At 38.3% G+C, this 22,625-nt stretch overlaps 1 protein-coding gene across 4 annotated transcripts in view; it reads left to right on the top strand.

Annotated features, from left to right (window-relative positions):
• LOC136883299 (sialin) overlaps nucleotides 1-22,625 on the top strand; it is a 181,498-nt gene that overhangs the window by 91,176 nt on the left and 67,697 nt on the right. For 3 of the 4 annotated variants that reach the window (XM_067155545.2, XM_067155537.2, XM_067155553.2), the window contains one exon: nucleotides 7,525-7,761. The exons of the other annotated variant lie outside the window; for it this stretch is intronic. In XM_067155545.2, coding sequence (XP_067011646.2) covers nucleotides 7,525-7,761 — 237 coding nt within the window. The remainder of the gene's footprint in view (nucleotides 1-7,524; nucleotides 7,762-22,625) is intronic. 4 annotated transcript variants of the gene reach the window in all.

Below are 22,625 nucleotides of genomic sequence, written 5' to 3'. Positions count from 1 at the left end.
TTAGTCCAGTTGCACTTTTTTTGCCGGTAGTAACTCACTCAAATGCCTTAGGAAGATCAATTTCAATACAGTCCATTTGATCTCCTGAATGTAAAACATGTCCTACATCTTGCTGGAATCCTAAAAGTTGAGATTCAATGGAATAACTTTTATCCAAACACTCTTCTGGCAAACCAGTTAGCCATTTTTCAAACATGTTTAATATAATCGCAAATAATGCTCTCCCAAAAGTTATGTGCAAACTGACTGGCCTGTAATTATCAGCATTTCCTTTATAGGCCTACACAGGGGCTATTTTAGCAGCTCACCACTCATTCGGTAAAGCTCGTTCATGCGTTTAAGTTCATGCATAACCTTCAATTTTTCACTAAAATTCATGACGGCCAGTTATCCTTCCATCATGTTATCCTTAGATGACTTTTTGCTAGATTCAGTATCATATTAAGTTCCTTCAAGTTCTCATTATTCCCACTCAGTTCTTTCCAACCTGCATCTCCTTCTTAATTTCTTTACTTCTCTATTATAATATAGTAGATCTTTACTATTCCTTACCATCTTTAAAGGTCCAGTACCTACATGTTTTCAGATTCCTCAAAAATTGTTTCAGACCCATCCCACAGGCTGTTTACATTTTTATTTACCATTTTACACTCATAAGTACTTTTCAAAATCTCCTTCATGTATATCTTATCAAGCATATATGGTAGTAGTGCCTAATAGTTGTTTGTTTAGAGCCTTCCTTTATATTGCATTTATTTTTTACACTAGAACTGCCAGAGCAGTCAAAATGACCGCTTCACATTTTCCAAACTCTATTCTGACTAGAGTTTTTATTGTAGGGTATTGAGCTACAGTGACTTTTCCTGACTAGTGGTCAGGATCATTCATATTAAATATATGTAATTAATTTTGCATCATTGGATGGAGTGTTAGTAACAAGTATACTTAATACCACCGGAGTGGTCATTTTGACTGCTGTGTTAATGAACATGATAAAATGTATTATAATACATGTCTCTCATTGCTCTCATCTGCTCATAATTATTCCATCGACAATAGTAATGTTCAAAAACAGCACAATGGAACTCAAATATATTATGAGCTGTACGAGCATTATTTCCGCTGCGTCTCCGGTAGCGTTGTCACAGTACAGTAAACATGTCTCTTAGACCTCCAGTTGTTGAGTATATTGCATGGCATTCCTGAAGATATGTCTGATGTAGAGTGTGGTCCAGATATAAAGGACCTAAGAAGCTGAAGTGATCACTTGGAATGCAGTGATTCAGATCACTCTGAAAACCGGACAGTTCAGGCTGAAGGTAAGTTGATATTAGTATTACAACTCTCAGCATAACAACTGTGGTTAAATTCCTTGAGTAATTGCGTATTCAAATAATAATGATGCCTCACATTGGCTCAGTACTGACTAGTTTTCAATTTTTCTATTACAGCCGTAGAAACAGTAACCCATAAATCATGGTACCATAGGGGACACGAGAACCAATGTAAAATCCTCTCATGGCAAGATAATGCGTCATTAGGTACTGATGGCATCACAGAGCAGACTTTTTCTAGGTTTGCTTGCCATACCATCTCGAAAGGAAATCCAGGACCTATTCCATATTCAAAGCAGCATGTTTCTGACGACAGTGTAATGAGTGTGTGCTGTCTTTTTATTGATGGATCAGTATTGAAACACATAAACTAATGTACAGAAACAGAGGCAAAATGATAATAATTAGTGACTGTGTGTACCGAGAATGAAAATATAATAATTTCAGTAGCGGTCAAAATGACCCCACCAGCAGTTCTGGTGTTAATTACAAAGAAAACAGTTTTGTGACCAGTTATACCATCTGTTACTTAATTTTTTCTATAGAACTCATCCGGTTTTACCAGCACACATTCATAATATTGTTCCATCACTTTCTGATTCAGATGTCCAGTTTAACTTATCCACCAATTGTTGGTCATGCTTTCTATTGTTCGCATTACCTTCCCAATTGACAATTTGTAAATTGAGATCACCCACTACAATCATGTTCCTCTCCATGTCTTTTCTCATTTTGCTGATTATCTTATAAAATAATTCTGCATCAGCACCTGCACCACCCTTTCCAGGTCTGTATACCCAAAAAACATTAAGTTGCCTAGTATCTTTACAGTTGAGCCTTATACCTAAAATTTCATGTTTCTCATCCTTAACATTTTCACAGCTAACAGATTCTTCTGTCACCAGAATGAATATTCCCCTTCCTATCATTCCTATACTGTCTCTGCAATAAACAGCTCCATGAGAGCATTTCTGCATCCACAATATTACTTGTCTGTTGAACATATATATCTATTAAATGATTTAATTAGAAAAGCATGATTTGATACAATCTGATGCTGTTCTTACAAGAATAAAACATGTTATTCTTTGTTTAATAGTTTTTTCAGGTATGTTACAGGTGTTATAATTAGTGTTCGACAGCTGTAAAGTTACATTAACTTGTTCACTTGGCTTCTCTTTTCCACAGTGCATGACTACAGTTTTTGTTTTACTAATTACCATTCCAAACTCCTTCATATTTTCATTCCAAATGTCCAGTCTCCTTTGTACTTCCTTTTCTCACTTTTCCTAAATCACCACATCATCTGCAAATACCAAAAGAAATGAATGACCTTAAAAGCAGACCTATATTGGAATACATCTATGAATACCAGAGAAATTGGCTAGAACACCTACGAGGGCTATGCCGAAAGATTTTAGCAGAGTGTGAGAAAAAATTTTTTGGGCAAAACAACAATTACAACTTTTCAAAATACTCTCCATTAGCATGTATACATTTTTCCATTCTCTGAAACCACTTAGAAAACGTTTCAGTCCAAGCTTCCTTTGGGATGTCACTTAGTGCACTCTCGTATGCTGCAGTGGCTCTTCATCTGACGAAAACCGCTGCCCACGTACTTTTTCCTTGGTCTTAGGGAACAGAAAGAAGTCACATGGGGCCAGGTCAGGTGAATAGGGGGGATGAGGTAACTCTCGCACTTTTTCTCTTTCCAAAAAGTCCATTGTTCTGGCAGCCCTGTGTGCAGATGCATTGTGATGCAGCAGACTTTGGGTGCTGTGACCTCCAAGTGGCGAGGACGATGATGATGCCCTTAATATGGGTGAAACATGTCCCTTAACATTTTATAATAATATTCATTTCTAAGAAAAGATCTCTTTGTATTGAATAGGTGGATATAAACAAAATAATAACACTTGTAACATACTTTGTATTTACATACATTTCAATATGAACCTAACATGAGAATTATAACTTGTAAGACAGTCATTTGCATACCATTCAGCATTGACTGTATGATGTGTGTCCAAGGTCACAGAGGTGAGATCCCCCATTTTTGTAAAAAAAAAAGTTGTCACCATCTTCTTTCCGGAGCTCCGACTTCGTCAAACTTTTGTGGGTGGTTCCTCCCCTGGAAAGCATCACACGGAAGATTGTCTCTTTGTTTCAGGGTCATAATGGTAGACCCCTGTTTCATCACCTGTGACTATATTGTAGGTGTCTTCGGACTGCCCGCCATTGAAATGACACCAGTCCACTCTCTCCTCCTTTTGGCTTTCTGTCAGGGAATGTGACAACCAATGGGCACATCTCTTGGTAAGGCCTAAATAATCATGAACGATGGTCTGCGCTGCTCTTGACCCAACATTTAAGGCCCCTTCAATGTCACAAGATATAAGATGTGGATCTGCTTTGATCATTTCCCTTGCAGCATCAATGTTTTCTTGAGTCACAGCTGTTGCTGGGCGACCGGGACAAGGTTCATCTTCAATTGACCGCCGACCCCTTGAAAATTTGCGAAACCAATTTCCAACTGTGGCTCTAGAAGCGGCAGCCTCACCAAAAGTGCTCAGCAAAGAAGAATGGCATTCTTCGGCACTTAATTTCTTTTTACAATCATAAAAATTCATTGCTCAAAAATCGCAGCGTGACAGATCCATCTTGCACCATGTCTGACTCAGCACTGCCCGTGCTTTCTTCCCTCGCTGTGGAGGAACTACCACTAGGAGGGGTTGCGCTTATGTTCCAAGGTCAAAAAACATCGCTCTCTCAAATGAAAATAATCCCGTTGTCCTCAGAATTACGGTTTACGCGCTGCTAAAACTTTCGGCATAACCTTCATAAATAGGATGGACAGAAGCAGGATCCCCAAAGCAGTCATAAACTACTGCCCCGGTGGGAAGAGATCTCTGGGATGCCCCAGGAAGAGATGGCGTGAAAATGCAAATCTTTTGTATAGACCGTAACAGTTCTTCTATAGGATTAATACCTGAAAGGATGATGATGAATATTATTTCTTTCTTTACAATGCTTCTACAGTTCAACACTAACATTTGATATCATCCTTAATAGACTTCCAGATCCCCATACTCTTATCACCACTCCCTAGTCCGCCTAGTTTCCCTCAATGTACGAGTACCTCCCTATAACATTTCTAAACAAATGTCCTAATTTATACTTACCACTGTGGTTCAAGTGTAGGCCATTAGGATCTAGAAGCTCCAGTCTCATCAAACAGTTTCTACATATAATAATAAAGCTAAAAGTACAATTCTAAGAAGCCAGTGACAGAGCATTTCAGTACCTCACGCTCCCTGTTAGACTAGCGAGGAGAGAGGAGCACTTCAAAGTTCTGAGCTTCAGGTACTAAATAATATAAATAAACTTTAAACATAAATGTCTACATTTCTTAAAAAAATTCATGAATTAATAAAAAAGCATGATTTGATACAATCTGATGCTGTTCTTTCAAGAATAAGACATTTTATTCTTTGTTTAATAGTTTTTTCAGGTATGATACACGTGTTAGACAGTATGAAAAGCTGTAAAGTTACATTAACTGAGTCAACATGGCTACCTTCTTAACAAAATTAACTCAGTGTGTTCATTTAGACAGATCTTAATTCTGTGTTTGAATGGAGTGATGTACAAAATAGAATGTTCGAATGTCAGAGGTCACATGATCATGATAAAGACAAATGGAGCTTCACATACGATATATTTGTCACAGTTGTAATATTACAGTAACATAAATAAATACTCATAGACATCATACAACTGCATTAAGCTAATTTCTTCATACCTTTTGTTCAAAAATTAAATCTAGAATTATTAAAATTTGTTCTAATGGTAACAGAATGTTTATAAAGCTATGTTTTATTTTACAGAAGTGGTAAGATGTAGTGAAAACACCAAGAAAACACAATAATTTCCTACTATAACTGTGCATGACATAACTAATTACATAATTACATTGGCAGTTTTCCATAAATTTTTTTAACACCTCCCAGACTGGTTCAAGTTTATCAAGCAAGTTTTGCTCCTCTTGGCTATTTATATCTTGAAACGGTTGAGAGCCATGCAATTTCAAAAGAATTCCATACCAGTGCCAACTGATCCCCAAAAATCTTCCAAATTCAGTTTTCAGAATTCCTGATATATACAAAAGACCAAAGATAACTTGAACTTCTGCAATCGTTGTGTTCACAGCATCTCTTTCCTGTGAGTAATTACTTTGATTTTTCTCTGTCCATATGTTTGTAAATTTGATTATGTCACTCACCGTATCATCAGTGGAAAAAGTCTCCACACATCTAGTGGAGAGCATGCTTTTTATTTTAACATGAGAAAGAGTCCTAACATTTTGAGATAGTGTGTGAACGTCCTGGTATGTTGTCCCATCTCTTCTGATACTGCACGGGTTGGTTTGTTGAATTTACTTTCCCATCCAGTTTACCTGAAAGTTTTTTAACCTTGTCACAATAATTCAGCAACATAAATTTCGGAATAGGAGTTGTCTTCCAATATATCCGTTATCATCATTATCATCATCATCATCATCATCAATTGGTGTCTCTTTAGTGAATATCTGTCTTTAAAGTGGACCTTTCTTTTTTGCATTTAGCAGTTCTTGCCCCTCCTCACCTTCTGCACCAACCACTTGATTGTTGCCAGGCTAAAACTTCCCCCACCACTAGACAACAGTTTGAGAAAAAGTTATTGGAAGGGACAACCCCTAAGCACAAACCTATGAAAATACACATTCGTAATGTTTTAGAGCCTGGACGGAAACTCCCTCTTCGACCTCTCACGGGTTAAGTGCACTGAGAAAGTCATATGTGACATATGCTTTTTGATGAGATGTTTAACCCATACCACTCGTCTGTCGGGAGAGGCGCAACATTACGATATTCGCTTTCCGGTCATGTGTCGGGCGAGGCCCGACATGATATTGTATGGCCCACTGCTCATCTGCCATCTCTTAGCCGACAAAGTACACGATGCTGTACTCTACTGCCTTCTTTTGGTTCAGTGTGGAACATTGTAAAATCCAGATATTATTTGACATTCAGTCAAAAATCTATTATATAGATGGCAGTGTAGCCATCAGTTGTGTCCAGTGCACTCATGCACATGAAGGCTTGAGCGATAGTAAACGAACATGGTCGCCATGTGCTCTCCTAGTCATATACATTGTACTGTTCAGTGTTGTATATGTCAGGTAATTGTACAAAACCCCAGAAATTTTGTGCCTCTACTCCTTCCTTGTACCCTCAAGAATATACCTAATAGCATTTTACGGCACCTACAAATGAACTGGCAATGGTCGGCTTGTGTACCGTAACACAACACGTAGCTTGCTCTAAACATTTATAGCTTAAATACGTGATTTATAGAGCAAGTGCTATCTCCAAAATTGTAAAAGTGTAATACAGGTCATATAAGATAGAAATTCACATCTAAAATATGAGTAGTAAAGACAACACAGAGAACTTTAATTCGAGGGGTAAGGGTTAATGTCAGGGAATATGTTACAGTTACTAAAGTATAGGAATGGAATTCAGCTTGTTGACCAGCTCATTTGAGGTGGGTGGAAATATTCACTAATTTTGGAGATAGGAATACTGGCCTCAGTAATATATGCAATGTTGTTCAATTTGTGTTAAATTTGTGTTAAATTTTCCTGCTACAAATTCTTCTACAATATATGTTTTCATTAATGTATTATCTTTGGACAAGTGAAAAATCCATGCTAATGACATGGTGTAATTTGGATTAGAACTGTTTAGAGTTTTATGACATTTTGCTTGTAAACTTAGTTGTTGAAGGCAATTCATTTGAGTGAGAAGTATGAGTTCATACTAGAACATGTTAATGTAACACTGTATGTTATAGTGTAAAAAAATGTTAACATTAATTACAGTAAAAGTAGATTGATAAGACTTGGCAGTTTTTATTATTGAAACATATTGTTTCCTTTGATGTTGCATCCAGTAATCAGAGAGTGTTCAAGTTTTATCATGTTAAAGTGATTAATAAAGTATGATTTCTTGTATGTTTTTATATTTGATAAGGCTTAAAAGGAACAAGGTAAATCAGCAATCAGTTTCACACCTACGCCAATTTTATGATCAGGTCCTGATTTTTTGTCTCTGAATATCTGGTCACTCTCGGCTGATCTTGTTAACAGGAGCCTGCGGAGTTCGACTGGGACACCAAACAGCAAGGTCTGATTTTGGGCTCCTATTACTATGGCTACATCACGACTCAGTTGCTGGGAGGATGGTTGGCCGCTCGTATTGGAGGAAACAGGCTGTTTGGGATCGGCATAGCCGTCACATCTCTGTTCACGCTTCTTACACCACTGCTGGCGAGAGTCAGTATCTACTGGTTCATTGCCATCCGAGTCATTGAGGGCATCTTTGAGGTACTGTCTCCAACTGTGTTGCACAGCCCTAGTTTAAGGTACCTTTTGAACCCAACATGTTTACCTCATCCTCAGAATGCAGGATTTGTGGACAATGTGATGAAGTGTGCCTTATAAAGAGAGAATGACCCAAAGTTCTGTGCTTCTCAAATGATCAAATTCTCATTTTCGTTAATAGAATTCAACTTGATTATAACAACATACAATGGACCTGGTAAATTACCGCCTGGCTTCCTTCACACCCGTGGCTCACCTGGCAACAGCCGATCTGTACCCTGTCTTTGCTTCTTAAATCTGTAAATCTGCATGTTAAGTATAAAAAAATAAACTATACTTGCATCTCATAGGGTAGGGGCCTGTCTGCAGTTTTAATAATTTGGTTGCTGTATGTGCAAAAGTCACTTGCTGTTCTAATTTTGGTAGTGATTTTTGTGGTGAATGTTGAAATTTTGTGCCATGTTAGTCTAATTTTCCTTCTGATTCCACTGTATATCTTTCCGTGTGTTTCTGGTTTAGGAGTGAACCAGTAGTCTCAAAGTTATTCACAATATGAGTTGCAGTTCTGGAAGGAGGCGCCTGGCTGGGGAACCTCCTGATAAAGCCCACACGAATGCAGTGAGCCGATTCATATATATAATAACATTTACATACAGAAGTATGTTGCTCTAAAGGTAACTTGTCTTCCTGTCTTCATAAACGAATGCAGACTGCTGGGAAGTGAAGGGCAGGAAGTGAGTCACAGAGGCAAGTGGCTCAGCCGTGCATGAGTTGTCAGGTTTTATACCAAAACTTCACAGCTCTAGCCCTTCAGGCAAGCAACTCAGTGTTGAGAACATTCTAGGGATATGAGCTATGAACTTTAGGTAAATAAAATATAATAAAGTGTGAGAATATATTTGTTATTTATTCCTAAAAATCACAATCCTTTTCTTAATCATTGTTATACAGTTGATTAGATTAGCAGTTTTCATGTTTGTACCACTACAAGCGCTAATGTGAGTCAATACATTGTTTCAGTTAAGCCCTTATAACTACATTTGGTGTGGACATTTTTCAAAAAAACGGGCAAGTTGGCCATGCAGTTAGGAATGCACAGCTGCGAGCTTGCATCCGGGAGATAGTGGGTTCGAACCCCACTGTCGACAGCCCTGAAGATGGATTTCCTTGGTTTCCCATTTTCACACCAGGCAAATTCTGGGGCTGTACCTTAATTAAGGCCACAGCTGCTTCCTTTCCACTCCTAGCCCTTTCCTATCCCATCGTCGCCATAAGACCTATCTGTGTCGGTGCGATGTAAAACAAATTTTTTTTTTAAATTCAAAAAATAAAAATAAAACACCTGACGGTATTAAACCAAGAACACATTACAGAAAGAATAATGTAAATAAGTTAATTTGACTAGTTGAATCACAAAGAAAAGACAAGCGATTTTAGGCTGTTTTTCTGAAACTGCATTTAGGCCAGAAGTGATTTTTGAAATTTGTTTTTTTAGTTTGATAGATATATCCAAGACACACAATTTGAAAACTTTCTGGGCCCCTCAGCTCTTTAACTTTTGGCAAAACTGAGGAAATTGCTTAATTTGAAATTTTTCCTAGTATGGGCACCCCTACTTTGTCCGCTAAGAAATGGTTTCAACATTAGAACTCTGTATAACCCTGTAGGATACCTTCCAAAAATACACTTATTAAACAATGAATGACATGTCTCATTCTACAAGAACGTCCTCCGGTTCTGTCAAATCACTTTTAAGCATGTGTATATCATACCTGCCTCCGTGGCTCAGGCGGCAGCGTGCCGGCCACTCACCGCTGGATACCGTGGTTCAAATCCCGATCACTTCATGTGAGATTTGTGCTGGACAAAGCGGAGACGGGGCAGGTTTTTCTCTGGGTACTCCGGTTTTCCCTGTCATCTTTCATTCCAGCAACACTCACCATTAACATGTCATTTCATCTGTCAGTCATTTATCATTGCCCCAAAGGAGTGCGTCAGGCTTCGTCAGCCGACACATTTCCTATCCTCGCCGCTAGATGGAGCTTCATTCATTTCATTCCTGACCTCATCGAATGACTGGAAACAGGCTGCGGAATTTCATATATCATACCTGCCAACCCCTCCAGTTTACACTGAAACTTTCCGGGTTTTTAACTCGTCCTCCAATTTTCCGATTTATTTTTACTTCTTCCTATTTTTGACCAATATAACCTCAGTACAGTCAGTACTCTACCCCTAGGATAAATTATTGTTTGCTAGTGTAATTAACGCAACCTCATTTTCAAGTGTATTTATTTGGCAAGTGTATAGTCCATCGTTTCCAAGTATCATGTTTCCCACTCACTACAGCATCCTGTGCATTTTAAAGCTGGGGATTTGGGACGGCAATCAAACTACAAGCAAGGGAGAGGCTAGTGCACACTAGCGACTTCGTTAAGATTTAGTTTCTTGTACGCGCGCTGTTAATATGTTTCTGTGCGTAGTTTCATTAGAGTTGTAGGCCACGTGATTTTTCTTGAGGTTCTGTGCTTTTCCCCTCCTGTCAAAGTCATATGTTTATAATCTATGAGACACATTGATCTGTTTTGTTTGCAGTAGTTTCGCATATTTTGGTGCATTTGTGTTCATTCTTAGTTCATAATTTGAATGAGTTGAATGTACTTCAGAGAGCTGTGTCGGTAACAGTTTCTGGTATTTTCAATTCACATTATGGCCACAAAACGTAACAAACATTGTTTCGATGTGTTGAGAGATACCTATAAAATCAAATTTCCATTCATGTTACAGTCTAATAAAGGAAACTATTATGCATTTTGTTTCATGTTTGTTATATTTTCTTGTAACCATTTTTTTATGTTTTCTTAGTTTGAGATTTTAAATTTAATGGTCAGTTCGCCTTGTAACAGTAGGCCTTTTTTCATCAAGTCCATGACACATTATACACGATAAAATCCGAGTATCAAAAAATCTTCCTATTTTTTATTTTTAAAAGTTGGCAGGTATGGTATGTATTAGGGTGTCCTTTATTTACTGCCTGCAAAATTTTTGAACGCTCGCCCTCCAATTTTGTTCAATTGACTCTAAAACATACCTATACCAAAGTTTGTTGGGATTGGAGCATTCTAACCTATGCCGACTTGAGCGCAAACGTGCATGAAAGAAAAGTCCGGACTAACCACCCAGCACTGAGTCAGGCCTGAACCTATCAGTACGTGCATTGTTATTCATGGTGTCACACGTGTTTTCGGATCACAAATTTAACATAATGTCACATCAATTACTCAGTGCCAGGGAATATGTATTTTAATAAGAGATATAGAACACCAAATAACTGGACACAAATTACCATCAAATAGACAAGTGCTCGAAGTTTTATTGTAGAACACATGGGAGGTAAAATTAACTGTCAATGTAAATGCTAATCTTGTGGTTTGTGAGCGCATGATATTTTGGAAGAAAGCAAGAATTCCGACAAAAGCTAATCAGCATCATTCACTAAAACTTATTAACTTGTATTTAGAGGGGATAAAATTGCAAAAAAATGCAAATAAGTGTGAAGATATTTTTAAGCATCGTGTAGAGAGGTTTAGAAATAATTTGGACAATCTATTTGATATTGCACGCGCAAATGCCCTACAAATGTTGAAGGAACCGGGTGCCTGTTGCACAAATCAGAGATAAGGCTTTTTGTGGATGATGTTATTCTGTATAGAGTAATAAATGACTTATAAGATTGTGAGCAACTGCAAAATGACATTGATAATATTGTGAGATGGACAGTAGGCAATAGAATGATGTTAAACAGGGTTAAAAGTCAGGTTATGAGTTTCACAAATAGGACAAGTCCTCTCAGTTTTAATTATTGCATTGATGGGGTGAAAGTTCCTTATGGGGATCACTGTAAGTACCTAGGTGTTAATATAAGGAAAGATCTTCATTGGGGTTGTTCTGAGGTATTTGTGGATCGCAGAGGTGAAAGAAGGTGCCAGGGTGAATGGGTCTTACTACAATCTCAAAATTAATTAAAACTTAAAGGTTATATTTTCAAAATTCAAAATTTCACAATTTACAGGTACAAGTAGCCAAAATTAAACAAGTCTAGGAACAACAAAATTGGTATAAACAGATCGTGGGCTCCAAGCCCTCACTTAACTTTTCCTGAGCTCCTAGCTCAAATTTACAAAAGAGCACAAATTAATACAAGGGCAGAAATCCCTCAATATATGGAGCACTTGCTCCCTAAATATCAGGCCTCCCAGAGGCAATTTTACAACACTTGGAAAAGAGCTAACGTGTTCTCAGTTTTCCAAGCCTACTCAAGGCAACATAGCATGAAACTCTAATCATCTCTGGCCTTACAAGGCACTATTTACAAATAGTAATCTAATTACACAGAGGTATCTAGTACCCAACCTACAGGGCCTTAGAAGAAAGAACAGGTTAAATAAATGGCCCAAGTACCATTTTAATGGAGTCAAAGACTGAGCTCCAAAAAAAAATTTTTTTAATCCCTATAGGGTGCTTGGCTGACGAAACAGGGGATATTCCCAAACTACTGAGGTAGCACAGATGGGAATAACTTTAATACATTGCATATACCAAAGGTTACATTACGTGGTACCTCAAACCAAGATGAAGGGGAGCTCGAGAGGGTACTTCACTCTCTATCCCCAATTTACAGTTAAAGATTTTACGAAGTTATTACATTAGCCGGCAGAAGTTACATTTTCAGAAAAGTAGGTTACATAGTTAAAGTTTCGGACCTTTCCCTCGGGTTAAACTGTGGAGCTAGCAAGAAAGAAGGAAGATGTTATGTGGCCATTACCTTGTAGAAGTTCTAGCAGCTGATGAAGAGGCCTCCCGCCTCCTGCTTGACACACACACTCAGTAAGATGACGATCAATTGGCCAAGAGACGTGAAAAGCCGCAGTTTATAAACCCTCAGGGAAAGTTTGAGACCATTCCAGATTAAACTACCCACATCCTCTCACGTTTATTGGGTATTTTAAAAGTTACACTTAAAATCGAAGACGAAGAAGAAGAAGAAGAAGAAGAAGAAGAGGAAGACTGTGATTGGTAGAAAATTAATTACAGAAATTAATGATTGGTTGAATTCAAAACTGGCAAAAGACAAATATTGCCAGCCCAAAAATAATCATCATCATCATCATCCTAAACCATCTCCAGTTTCCCGGGTGTGGTATATGAGCCTCCTCCATCTCATCCTGTCCTTGTACCATTCTTCCTCCACCAACTTGTCCCAATCATGACCTCTCAGCATTACATCGCTCTTAACTAAATCTATCCATTTCCTTCGTGGCCTTCCCATGGGTCGTCTTCCTTCTACCTTTCTGTCAAATTCCTTCCTTGCAGTTCTGTTTATTGGCATCCTCTTCATGTGACCAAACCACTTCAGTCTTGATATCTGAATCTTATTTAGGAGAGAATTGTCTATTCCTACTTCTTCTCTAATTTTCTCATTCCTAATCTTGTCTTTCCTGGTTTTCTGGATCATAGTGCGTAGGAATTTCATTTCAGCTGCCTGAAGTTTGGAATTATCTCTATTGGTCAGTGTTGTGGTTTCGAGACTGTATGTAAGAATTGGTGTATAATAGGACTTGTCCAATGTCATTTTTGTTTTCATGGGTATTTGCTCATCCCACAGCAGGTGTCTTACCTGGTGGTAAAATTGTGCTGCCTTATTGATTTGATTGTTCACCTCATGTTTTGCTAGGTTGTCATTTGATATAACGCTACCCAAGTATTTGAAATCTGGAACGCTGTCCAGTTGAGCTTCATTTAACATGACTATTGGTTCTGCTCCTTCCCCATACACTTTCATCACCACCGTCTTGGTCTTGCTGATGTTTAAACCATATTTCTTAAACTCCTCTTTCCAGCTTTGTATTCTCTCTCCCAATTCATCTTCTGAGTCACTCCAGATCGCAACATCATCTGCAAATGTGAAGGCTTTGATATCTCCGTGTTCTTTCCTTTTAATAGATTTCATTACTACATCCATTACAATAATAAATAGAAGTGGTGACAATGAGCTGCCCTGCTGCACTCCTCTCTTTGTTTCAAACCAGTCCGACAAACCACATCCTACTCTGTTCCCACTATACAACATTTTCACTTTGTCTATGAGGCTGTCTCGCACTTGAAGTTCTTTCATGCATTGCCAAATTCTTTCCCTTGGTACACTATCGTATGCTTTCTCAATGTCCAAAAATATTAGGAATAAAGGCTTGTTCTTCTCCCAGTATTTTTCCATTAGCATCCTAATTGCAAATATAAGGTCTGCAGTTGACCTTCCTGGTCTGAAACCATACTGCTCTTCTTCCAAAATTGGTTCAACAATATCTCTGATTCTGGTCTCTATTATTTTTTCCAGTATTTTCAGGACATGAGACAGTAGTGTGATACCACGGTAATTAGTACATTTTCGTCGGCTTCCTTTCTTGAACAGAGGTACAATGATGCCCATCTTCCAGTCCTCAGGAATAGTATTTTCCTCCCATATCTTGTTGAGCAGTCTATAGAGCCATTGGATTCCTGGAACTCCCGCTGCTTTCAGCATATCTGCACTTAGTTCATCTACGCCCACTGCCTTTCCTTTCTTCATGCTCTTGAGCGCATTTTCAACCTCAAGCCATGTAATTGGGGGTTCAGTTGTGGTTCTTCGACTTGGCTCTCCTCTATCCGTTGTTATGTTTTCTGTATCTCCATTCAGCAGCTTTTCCAAATAGATCTTGAGTTCTTGTTTAATTTCTCCCTCTTCTTGTGCCAGAGTTCCACCATCACGTTCTATTGCTTTTATGGTCTCTTGATCCCTTCGCTTGTTTTTCACTACTCTGTATAGCAATTTCATATTTCCTCTACTGTCCTCTTCCAGTTTGTCTGCAAACTCATTCCATTTCTTCTCTTTTTCTTCCCTTACAATGTTCTTTACAGCAAGTTTCTTGTTCCTGTATACTCCTTGAAGTCTTTGTATTTCTTGTTCATTTCGTTCTTGTCCCTGTTTTTGTTTCTCCTTGTCCAGTGCCTTCTTTATTTGGTTTCTTTCTTTCACCGCTGTTTTCACTCTATCATTCCACCATGGTGTCTCCTTTTTTCTTTTGATATAACTTGTAACTCCATTTAGGTTTTTGGCTTCTCCCACAAAGGTGTCTTTGAAGGCCTTCCATTCTTCATTAACGCTGGTTACTTCACACTTCGGCAAACTCTGTTGAATCCTTAGTTTGTATTCTTCCTTTGTTGGACTTCTTGCAACTTCCAAGTTTTAATCCTTGGTTTTTTCGTAATAAGTTTCTGCGTTTCATTTGTCTTATGTTTGAAGTCTACTACCAACAATCTGTGGTCACTGTCCATGCTTTCACTAGGGATGACCTTTACATCTGTGATGTACCTGCCACCATCTTTATTCGTGATTACATAGTCAATCAATGTTCTATACTGGCCATCCCAACTGTACCTTGTTACTCTGTGACTGTCTCTTTTTTTGAAGAATGTATTTTTGATTATAAGATCACTTCTTCTGCACAGATCTAATAGTTGTTCTCCTTCTGGGTTCCTTTGTCCAAATCCATGTGGACCAATGATGTTCTCGTACCCAAGTCTGTCTACCCCAACTTGCGCATTTAGATCTCCAATAATAATAACATTTTCCTCATTAACAGTATCTTCCAGGTCTTGCCGAAATTTCTCTTTGTCTTCCTCACTGCAGCCTGTCTGTGGGGCATACACTTGTATGATGGTGTACTTAGTGTTCTCCAGTTTCATGGACATTTTAATGATTCTATCACTTTCGCAGATAACTTCAGCTGTAGCATCAGTCCTTTCGTTAATTAAGAATCCAACACCATTTTTCGCTACCTTCTCCTGTCCACTCCAGTATAATTTATAACCTCCACGAAGTGTCTTACATACAATCCCTTTCCATTTGGTCTCACTTAATCCCAATATTGATATTTTTCTTATCCATCATGTCTAGGAGTTCTTCTAACTTTCCAGTTAATGATAGAATGTTCATAGTTCCAATTCGGTATTTGGGTCTCTTTTTTTTTTGGGGGGTAGATGCCGTTGAGGTCTTCACCCTTAACCCAGGGCAAGGGCCCTCCATATTTATGACCCCTGGAGAGAGGGTGTCCCAGTATTTTAAAACCCCCAGGAATTGGGCTACCTGTTAGTCCGCGGGTTGTATTGGTTATTTCAACCAGCCCTACATACTGTAGGAGCCCCCTATCCGCCACCTGGGGACGCGCTCTGTAGGGGTCAGGTTCCCCTGGTTACTTATTGCAAGTTAACCCCACCCACAAGGAGTAAGGTTATTTGCAGAGAACCCAAAAATAAATAAATGAACAACAATTAGTAAAAAAAACTTATGAATACAAAACTTCTTTAAATCAAAAGTTCTTTCACTTCGCACCAGGGTGCATGTCATAGTTTTTAGTAGTGACATCTGTGGAAGAATGTCGAAACTTCTTGATGAATGGCAAAGAAAACAAGTAGAAATACAGTCAGTTCAGGAAACTTCACAGTAACAAAATTACATCAGATTTTAGAGGTGACATCTTCTGAGTAAGGTTCTAAGTAGGTATAGTTTCCATTTCACTGTTTCGCCAGTAGAGGGGTTCTTTTAGGCGCTAGATTTAAAAGCATGGTGTTGGGGTGTACCTCCCAGTACAGGGTAATCACATAAATATGATTGTGAATAAAGGGTACAGATCTCTGCACATGGTTATGAGGCTATTTAAGGGTTGTAGTAAGGATGTAAAGGAGAGGGCATATAAGTCTCTGGTAAGACCCCAACCAGGGTATGGTTCCAGTGTATGGGACCCTCACCAGGATTACTTCATTCGAGAACTGGGAAAAATCCAAAGAAAAACAGCTCAATTTGTTTCTGGGTGATTTCAAACAAAAGAGTAACGTTAAATATTGCAAAATTTGGACTGGGAAGGCTTAGGAGAAAGGTGACGAGCTGCTCGACTAAATGGTATGTTCAACAATGATACAAAAGTTTATTGAGATCCACCTATTCAATACACATTGGGTTCTTAAAAATGAAGATTTACATCTTGTCATTCTAATTTAACGGGACATGTTTCGCCCATTGTAAGGGCATCCTTAGCTGTAATCTCATTCCTAAAAGATAAAGATCAGGATCCTGATTACTCTAGTCAAAGTATTACATAAAGAAATATATGTGTTATAAAAATGAGGAAACTTGTTGTAAGTTCCTAAATGACAATTTAAACAATCTTACAATCTTACATTGAAATCTTTAAAACATTTTTAAAATAGCCAAACTGCCCTTATTTATGTAAATGATAAGAAAGTCTATGGCTAAAATTATGGCTTTGAGGTACAGGATCAAAATTAATAGAATGTGGTTAAAGGCAACCCAATTTGAAGTTGTAGAATGGTTACAATGATCCTTGAGTGGCTCAATCATTTAAAAAAAACATTAAATATTTTTGTAGAAAGTTTATAGTATTACCACAGAGTATATAAGCTATGTGACTGACAGAGTTATTGTTGTTGTTATTAGACCCGTATTTGTGAGGTAAGTCCACAGTGTTCTTATTTTTGTTGAAAAAATTATAAGAGGCTCACAGCTGAGTGTTGCCATGTGTGTTTTTACTAGCTGATGCGATTGTTTCTTCATTGTGCTAATAGTCAAATGAGAATGCTCACGCTTGATGTTGGCTGTAGTTTGAATATTGAAAATGACTGTTGATGGATGTGTGGTGAAGAATCTGTAATGAGAGGTGGGTAGAAAGACTTTAAGTTAAAGAAAAAACAACTTTTGTATCATTGTTGAATTTATGTATATTTCAGTATGGACCAGTCATGAGATTTGTAACATGTAAGTGGTATGTTCCAAGCTGTTAGTGGAGAGATGGCGTGGAATGACATTAGTAGATGAATAAGTTTGAGTGGTATCTTTAAAAGTAGGAAAGATCACAATATGAAGATAAAGTTGGAATTCAAGAGGAAAAATTGGGTCAAATACTCATTTATAGGAAGGGGGAGTAAAGGATTCGAATAATTTACCAAGGGAGATGTTGAATAAATTCCAATTTATTCGCAATCATTTAAGAAATTGCTAGGAAAACAAGAGTTAGGGAATCTGCTACCTGGGTGACTGCCCTAAATGCAGATCAGGATCGGTTGGTCGAAACTAAACCCTACAGCACAGCAGCCCTGTAAGGCTATGCACGGCCTATCAAGCGACTGCTGCTCAGCCCTAAGGCCTGCAGATTATAAGGTGTCATGTTGTCAGCACTATGAATCATCTTGGCCATTTTTGTTGGTTTTCTAGACAGGGGCTGCCATTTCATCGTCAGGTAGCTCCTCAATTGTAATCACGCAGACTGAGAGGACCTCAAACCAGCCCTTTGATCCAGGTAAAATCTCAGACCTGGCCGGGAATCAAACCCAGGTAAGATGCAGGCATGCTACCCCTACAACACGGGGCCAGCAATGGAAAGATCATAATCATTATCATCGTCATATTCTAAAGGCGCCACAGCCATACATGTCTATCTTGAGTCAGCCTTTTCAACTCGGCGTAGGTCTTGCAATTCATTCTCTGAAGCAGGTTCTTGAAATAAGATGCTCTGGGTTGTCCTCTTATTCTTTTCTCTGCAATTCTTCCTTCATTAATGTTACAAAGGAACTCTTCATTCCGCTGAATGTGACCATAAAATTTTATTTTCTGTTTTTAAATTTCAGTTACCAGGCTCCGTTATCCTCCTCTAAGGACTTCGGCATTGCTCTTCATTTCAGTCCAACTTATCCTCTGCATTCTTCTGCAGATCCACATTTCAGTTGCCTCTAGTCTCTCCTAATGTCCAGATTTCACAACCGTACAGGAGCACGCTCCATACAAAAGTTTCGGCCTTCCCAGTTTGAATTTGTTGCTCGCAGAGAGGCTCTCTTTGCCATTGCTATCCTTTTTGCGACTCCTGATATGCTCCGATTATCACTTGTGATTACGGTTCCACGGTAGCAAAACTGTTTTGTTTGTTCAATTTTATCAGGACCAATATTGATGTGTGTTACCTGTGTTTTCTTGGATTTACATATTGTCATGGTTTTTGTTTTCCTTACATTTATTTTGAGTTTTCATTTGCCTAAGGTTCTACTAGTATGGCAATATCATCAGCAAATCTTAAAGAATGCACTTGTTTACCAGTAATTTTGACCCCAGCTGTTTTTTTCTTTCGTGAGTGTGTTGACTCCTTCGATGAACATAGTGAAGAGATAAGGGGTAGGCATCCTTGCCTAACTCCTCTTCCTATTTAGGCATTTCTCTTCATCCCATTGATTTCAAAATTGGTGTTCTGTATTCTCTATAAATTTAGTTGAGGAGCCTATTTTTCCAATCAATTCCTTCCTTTTTCATGGTAAAGAAACGCTGTTTCTAGTCGACTCGGTTAAATGCTTTCTCTAAGTTGATGAAGGTCACGTATACTTTCCTATTGTTCTCAAAATTTATCTCCAGAGTTAAACCACAATTGCTTCCCTACTACCCCTCCCTGATCAAAATACAAACTGGTCATTATCAGTATAGTGTTCTGACTTTCCTTTCATTCTACTCTTAATGATGTTGAGTAGTATTTTTGAAGCATGAGACAGGAGCATGATAGTTCAATAATCTGAACAGTCAGTGGTATTCCTGTTTTTCGGAATCACAACAGTTCTGTTTTTACTGAAGTCAGGAGGGACTATGCCACACTCATAGCAACCTGATACCAGCTGAAAGAGGTGAATTTTATATCGTCACTTGAGTGTTTCAGAAGTTCTGCCGGAATGTCATCTGGACCAGGTGCTTTTCTTCCCGGAGACTGTGTAGTGCTGCATTAATCTCTGAAGATGTGATTAAGGGGCCCTTTCTACATTCGTCTATCTTATGTTCTTTTTCAATGTAGCTGACTATATTACTTACATATTTTCCTTTGTATAGGTCTTCAATGCATTCTTTCCAATGACTACAAATGTCTTTGATGTTAAACAAGATCATAATATGAAGATAAATTTGGAATCCAAGAGAACAAATGGGAGCAAATACTTGTCTATACAAAGACAAATAAGATATTGAATACATATACCAGGGAGATGTTTGATAAATTACCAGCTTCTTTGAAATCATTTAGGAAACGACTAGGTAAGCAATTGGTCGGTCGGTTCCAACTCAGCTGAGCAGGAATAATGCATTAATTAACAATAATGAAATCGGCTTTTGACTCAAGAACACTGTGTTAAGGGATTGTCTATAGGTACTACATGGTGAAACATAGTATTGTGGTTATGTTTTTGGGCTTAGAAAATGATGAGTGAGTTCATATCCTCATTTGATGTACCTCACTGACGGATCAATGCAAATATGTCCATCTTCCACTGCATCCAGTACTGTATTAAGTTGGGAATTGCTGTGAAGAATGAGAGATTCTGCTTGATACAGCCCTCCATAAACTTCTTGTCTTCTAAACAAGTATCTGGTCACATCATTTCAAAGAATATATGTTTCATTCCTAATGTGGAACATCTTCAGCTAAAAAAGAGGGTGCCAAAATCACCACAAATGAAATAAAAACACTAATGATGATGATGATGATAATGATGAGATAAAATGTTTCTTCATATTGATCCAAAACACTTAACTAACAAGTCAGTGTTCAGGTTTGAGATAAAATCCGTATGTAAAGGATCTTCTTTCTTGAAAATGCTGGAGAAATATGTACTGTAAACATCTTGCAGATATTAGTTGAGTTGATGCCAATACGGGACAAAAACGAGATTTATAATTTGTTCTTGTCTTCTACGCTGGTGTGAGTAAGGTTAGCTGTATCACATCAGTGGTTTTGAACATGGCGAACAATCCTTCAGTCAAACAGACATGCATAATCTTCATCACCATGTAGGGGACGGACCTGTCTTGTCTACTCATTTCACTCGTAGCCATCATAAACAGAGTGATGTGCTCGATCTTGAATGTACCGAGGTAGATACTTGTGAGTGAGAACTCTTTGCCGTGTTCTTAGTACAAGAAACTGATCAGATTCTGTACCATGCCCTGTACGAGGTGTAAATACTTTTCCTACATCCATCTTAAAGCGTATTAGAAGCAACTCGTGTAGAAATTCGTTAGACCGGGCGAGTTGGCCATGCAGTTAGGGGTGCACAGCTGTGAGCTTGCATCAGGCAGATAGTTGGATCGAACCCTACTGTCGGCAGCCCTGAAGATGGCTTTATCGGGCGAGTTGGCCGTGCGCGTAGAGGCGTGCAGCTGTGAGCTTGCATCCGGGAGATAGTAGGTTCGAATCCCACTATCAGCAGCCCTGAAGATGGTTTTCCGTGGTTTCCCATTTTCACACCAGCCAAATGTTGGGGCTGTACCTTAATTAAGGCCACGGCCGCTTCCTTTCAACTCCTAGGCCTTGCCTATCCCATCGTCGCCATAAGACCTATCTGTGTCGGTGCGACGTAAAGCCCCTAGCAAAAAAAAAGAAGATGGCTTTCTGTGGTTTCTCATTTTTACACCAGGCAATTGTTGGGGCTGTACCTTAATTAAGGCCACAGTTGCTTCCTTCTTACACCTTACACCCTTTCCTATCCTATTGTCACCATAAGATCTATCTGTATCGGTGCGATGTAAAGCAAATTGTAAAAAAAAAATAATAATAATAATGGTAATGTTATGGTTTTGTGTCTGACAGACTATTTTTAATGATCCTCGGAGATGCCGAGATGCTAGAATTTTACTCTACAGGAATTTTTTAATGTGCCAGTATTTGAGTACCTTCAAATATCTCTGGAATGAACCAGGAACAAAACTTGCCAAGTTGGGCTCAGGAGGCCAGTGTCTCAACTGTCTGAACCACTCAGCTGGCAGTTCGGCTGACAATTTCTTCCATTTCTGAGGATGGCTTGTAGATGACATCATTACTTCCTCTACTGTAATTAATGGTTATCACAACCAGTAACAGTGCATCCACCACCACCACAACAACAACAACAACAAAACTTGTTTGCAAATTACATATTTACTCACATCTAACAAACAAGTTTATCATCTTCAATAAACAAATACAGCTTACATCTGAACAACCAAGAGATTGGAAGAGTCAAGAGGTACAGTTATCTTGGTACGATCATCAATGAATAACTTAATCCTGAAAGAGAGGTGAAGAAATGATATTAAATTTGTGTAAATAAAATCCTTCTTTTTTTAATTACTAAATTGAAAAATCAAACTAACGATTATCAGATGTTATTTCTGATCAATTTTGTTAACCCTAGAACAGTCGCACTACTCGCAATGTTGTTATTAGTAGCGCTTCATTGGGGCAAACTCCTACGCTTTTGCTAGTGTTTATCCACTGGTATTTTTCATTGTTTAAATAATTGTCCGTATTGTAATATCAATAATATATTTTATTTTTTCATTTGATATGATTAAATTGTAATTACAAGTAGATCTCAGATTTAGTGGGATACATGAGTAGGAACAGAGGAGCAATATAACATTAACATGAAACATGTTATAATAGACAAAGAATAATAGTACATGACACACTATTCAGTTCTAATGTTGGTCATAATGGTGTTATCCTCATCTTTCTCTGTGTCCGGCTCCGTAGCTAAATGGTTAGCATGTTGATCTTTGATCACAAGGGTCCCGGGTTTGATTCCTGGCAGGGTCGGAAAGTTTAACCATAATTAGTTAATTCCGCTGGCACAGAGGCTGGATGTATGTGATATAGATGTTGATTCCCATAGGGAATCAGAAATATTTATTCCGAATGAGTAAATTTATAATACCAATATAAATGGTCCGTTATTGGACACTATAAATTTTC

The sequence above is a fragment of the Anabrus simplex genome, chromosome 1 (assembly GCF_040414725.1).
Source record: "Anabrus simplex isolate iqAnaSimp1 chromosome 1, ASM4041472v1, whole genome shotgun sequence".
In the NCBI taxonomy this organism is placed as follows: Eukaryota; Metazoa; Arthropoda; class Insecta; order Orthoptera; family Tettigoniidae; genus Anabrus; species Anabrus simplex.
Note: the sequence above shows the minus strand (reverse complement) of the source record. Positions and strands in the feature narration are given on the sequence as shown.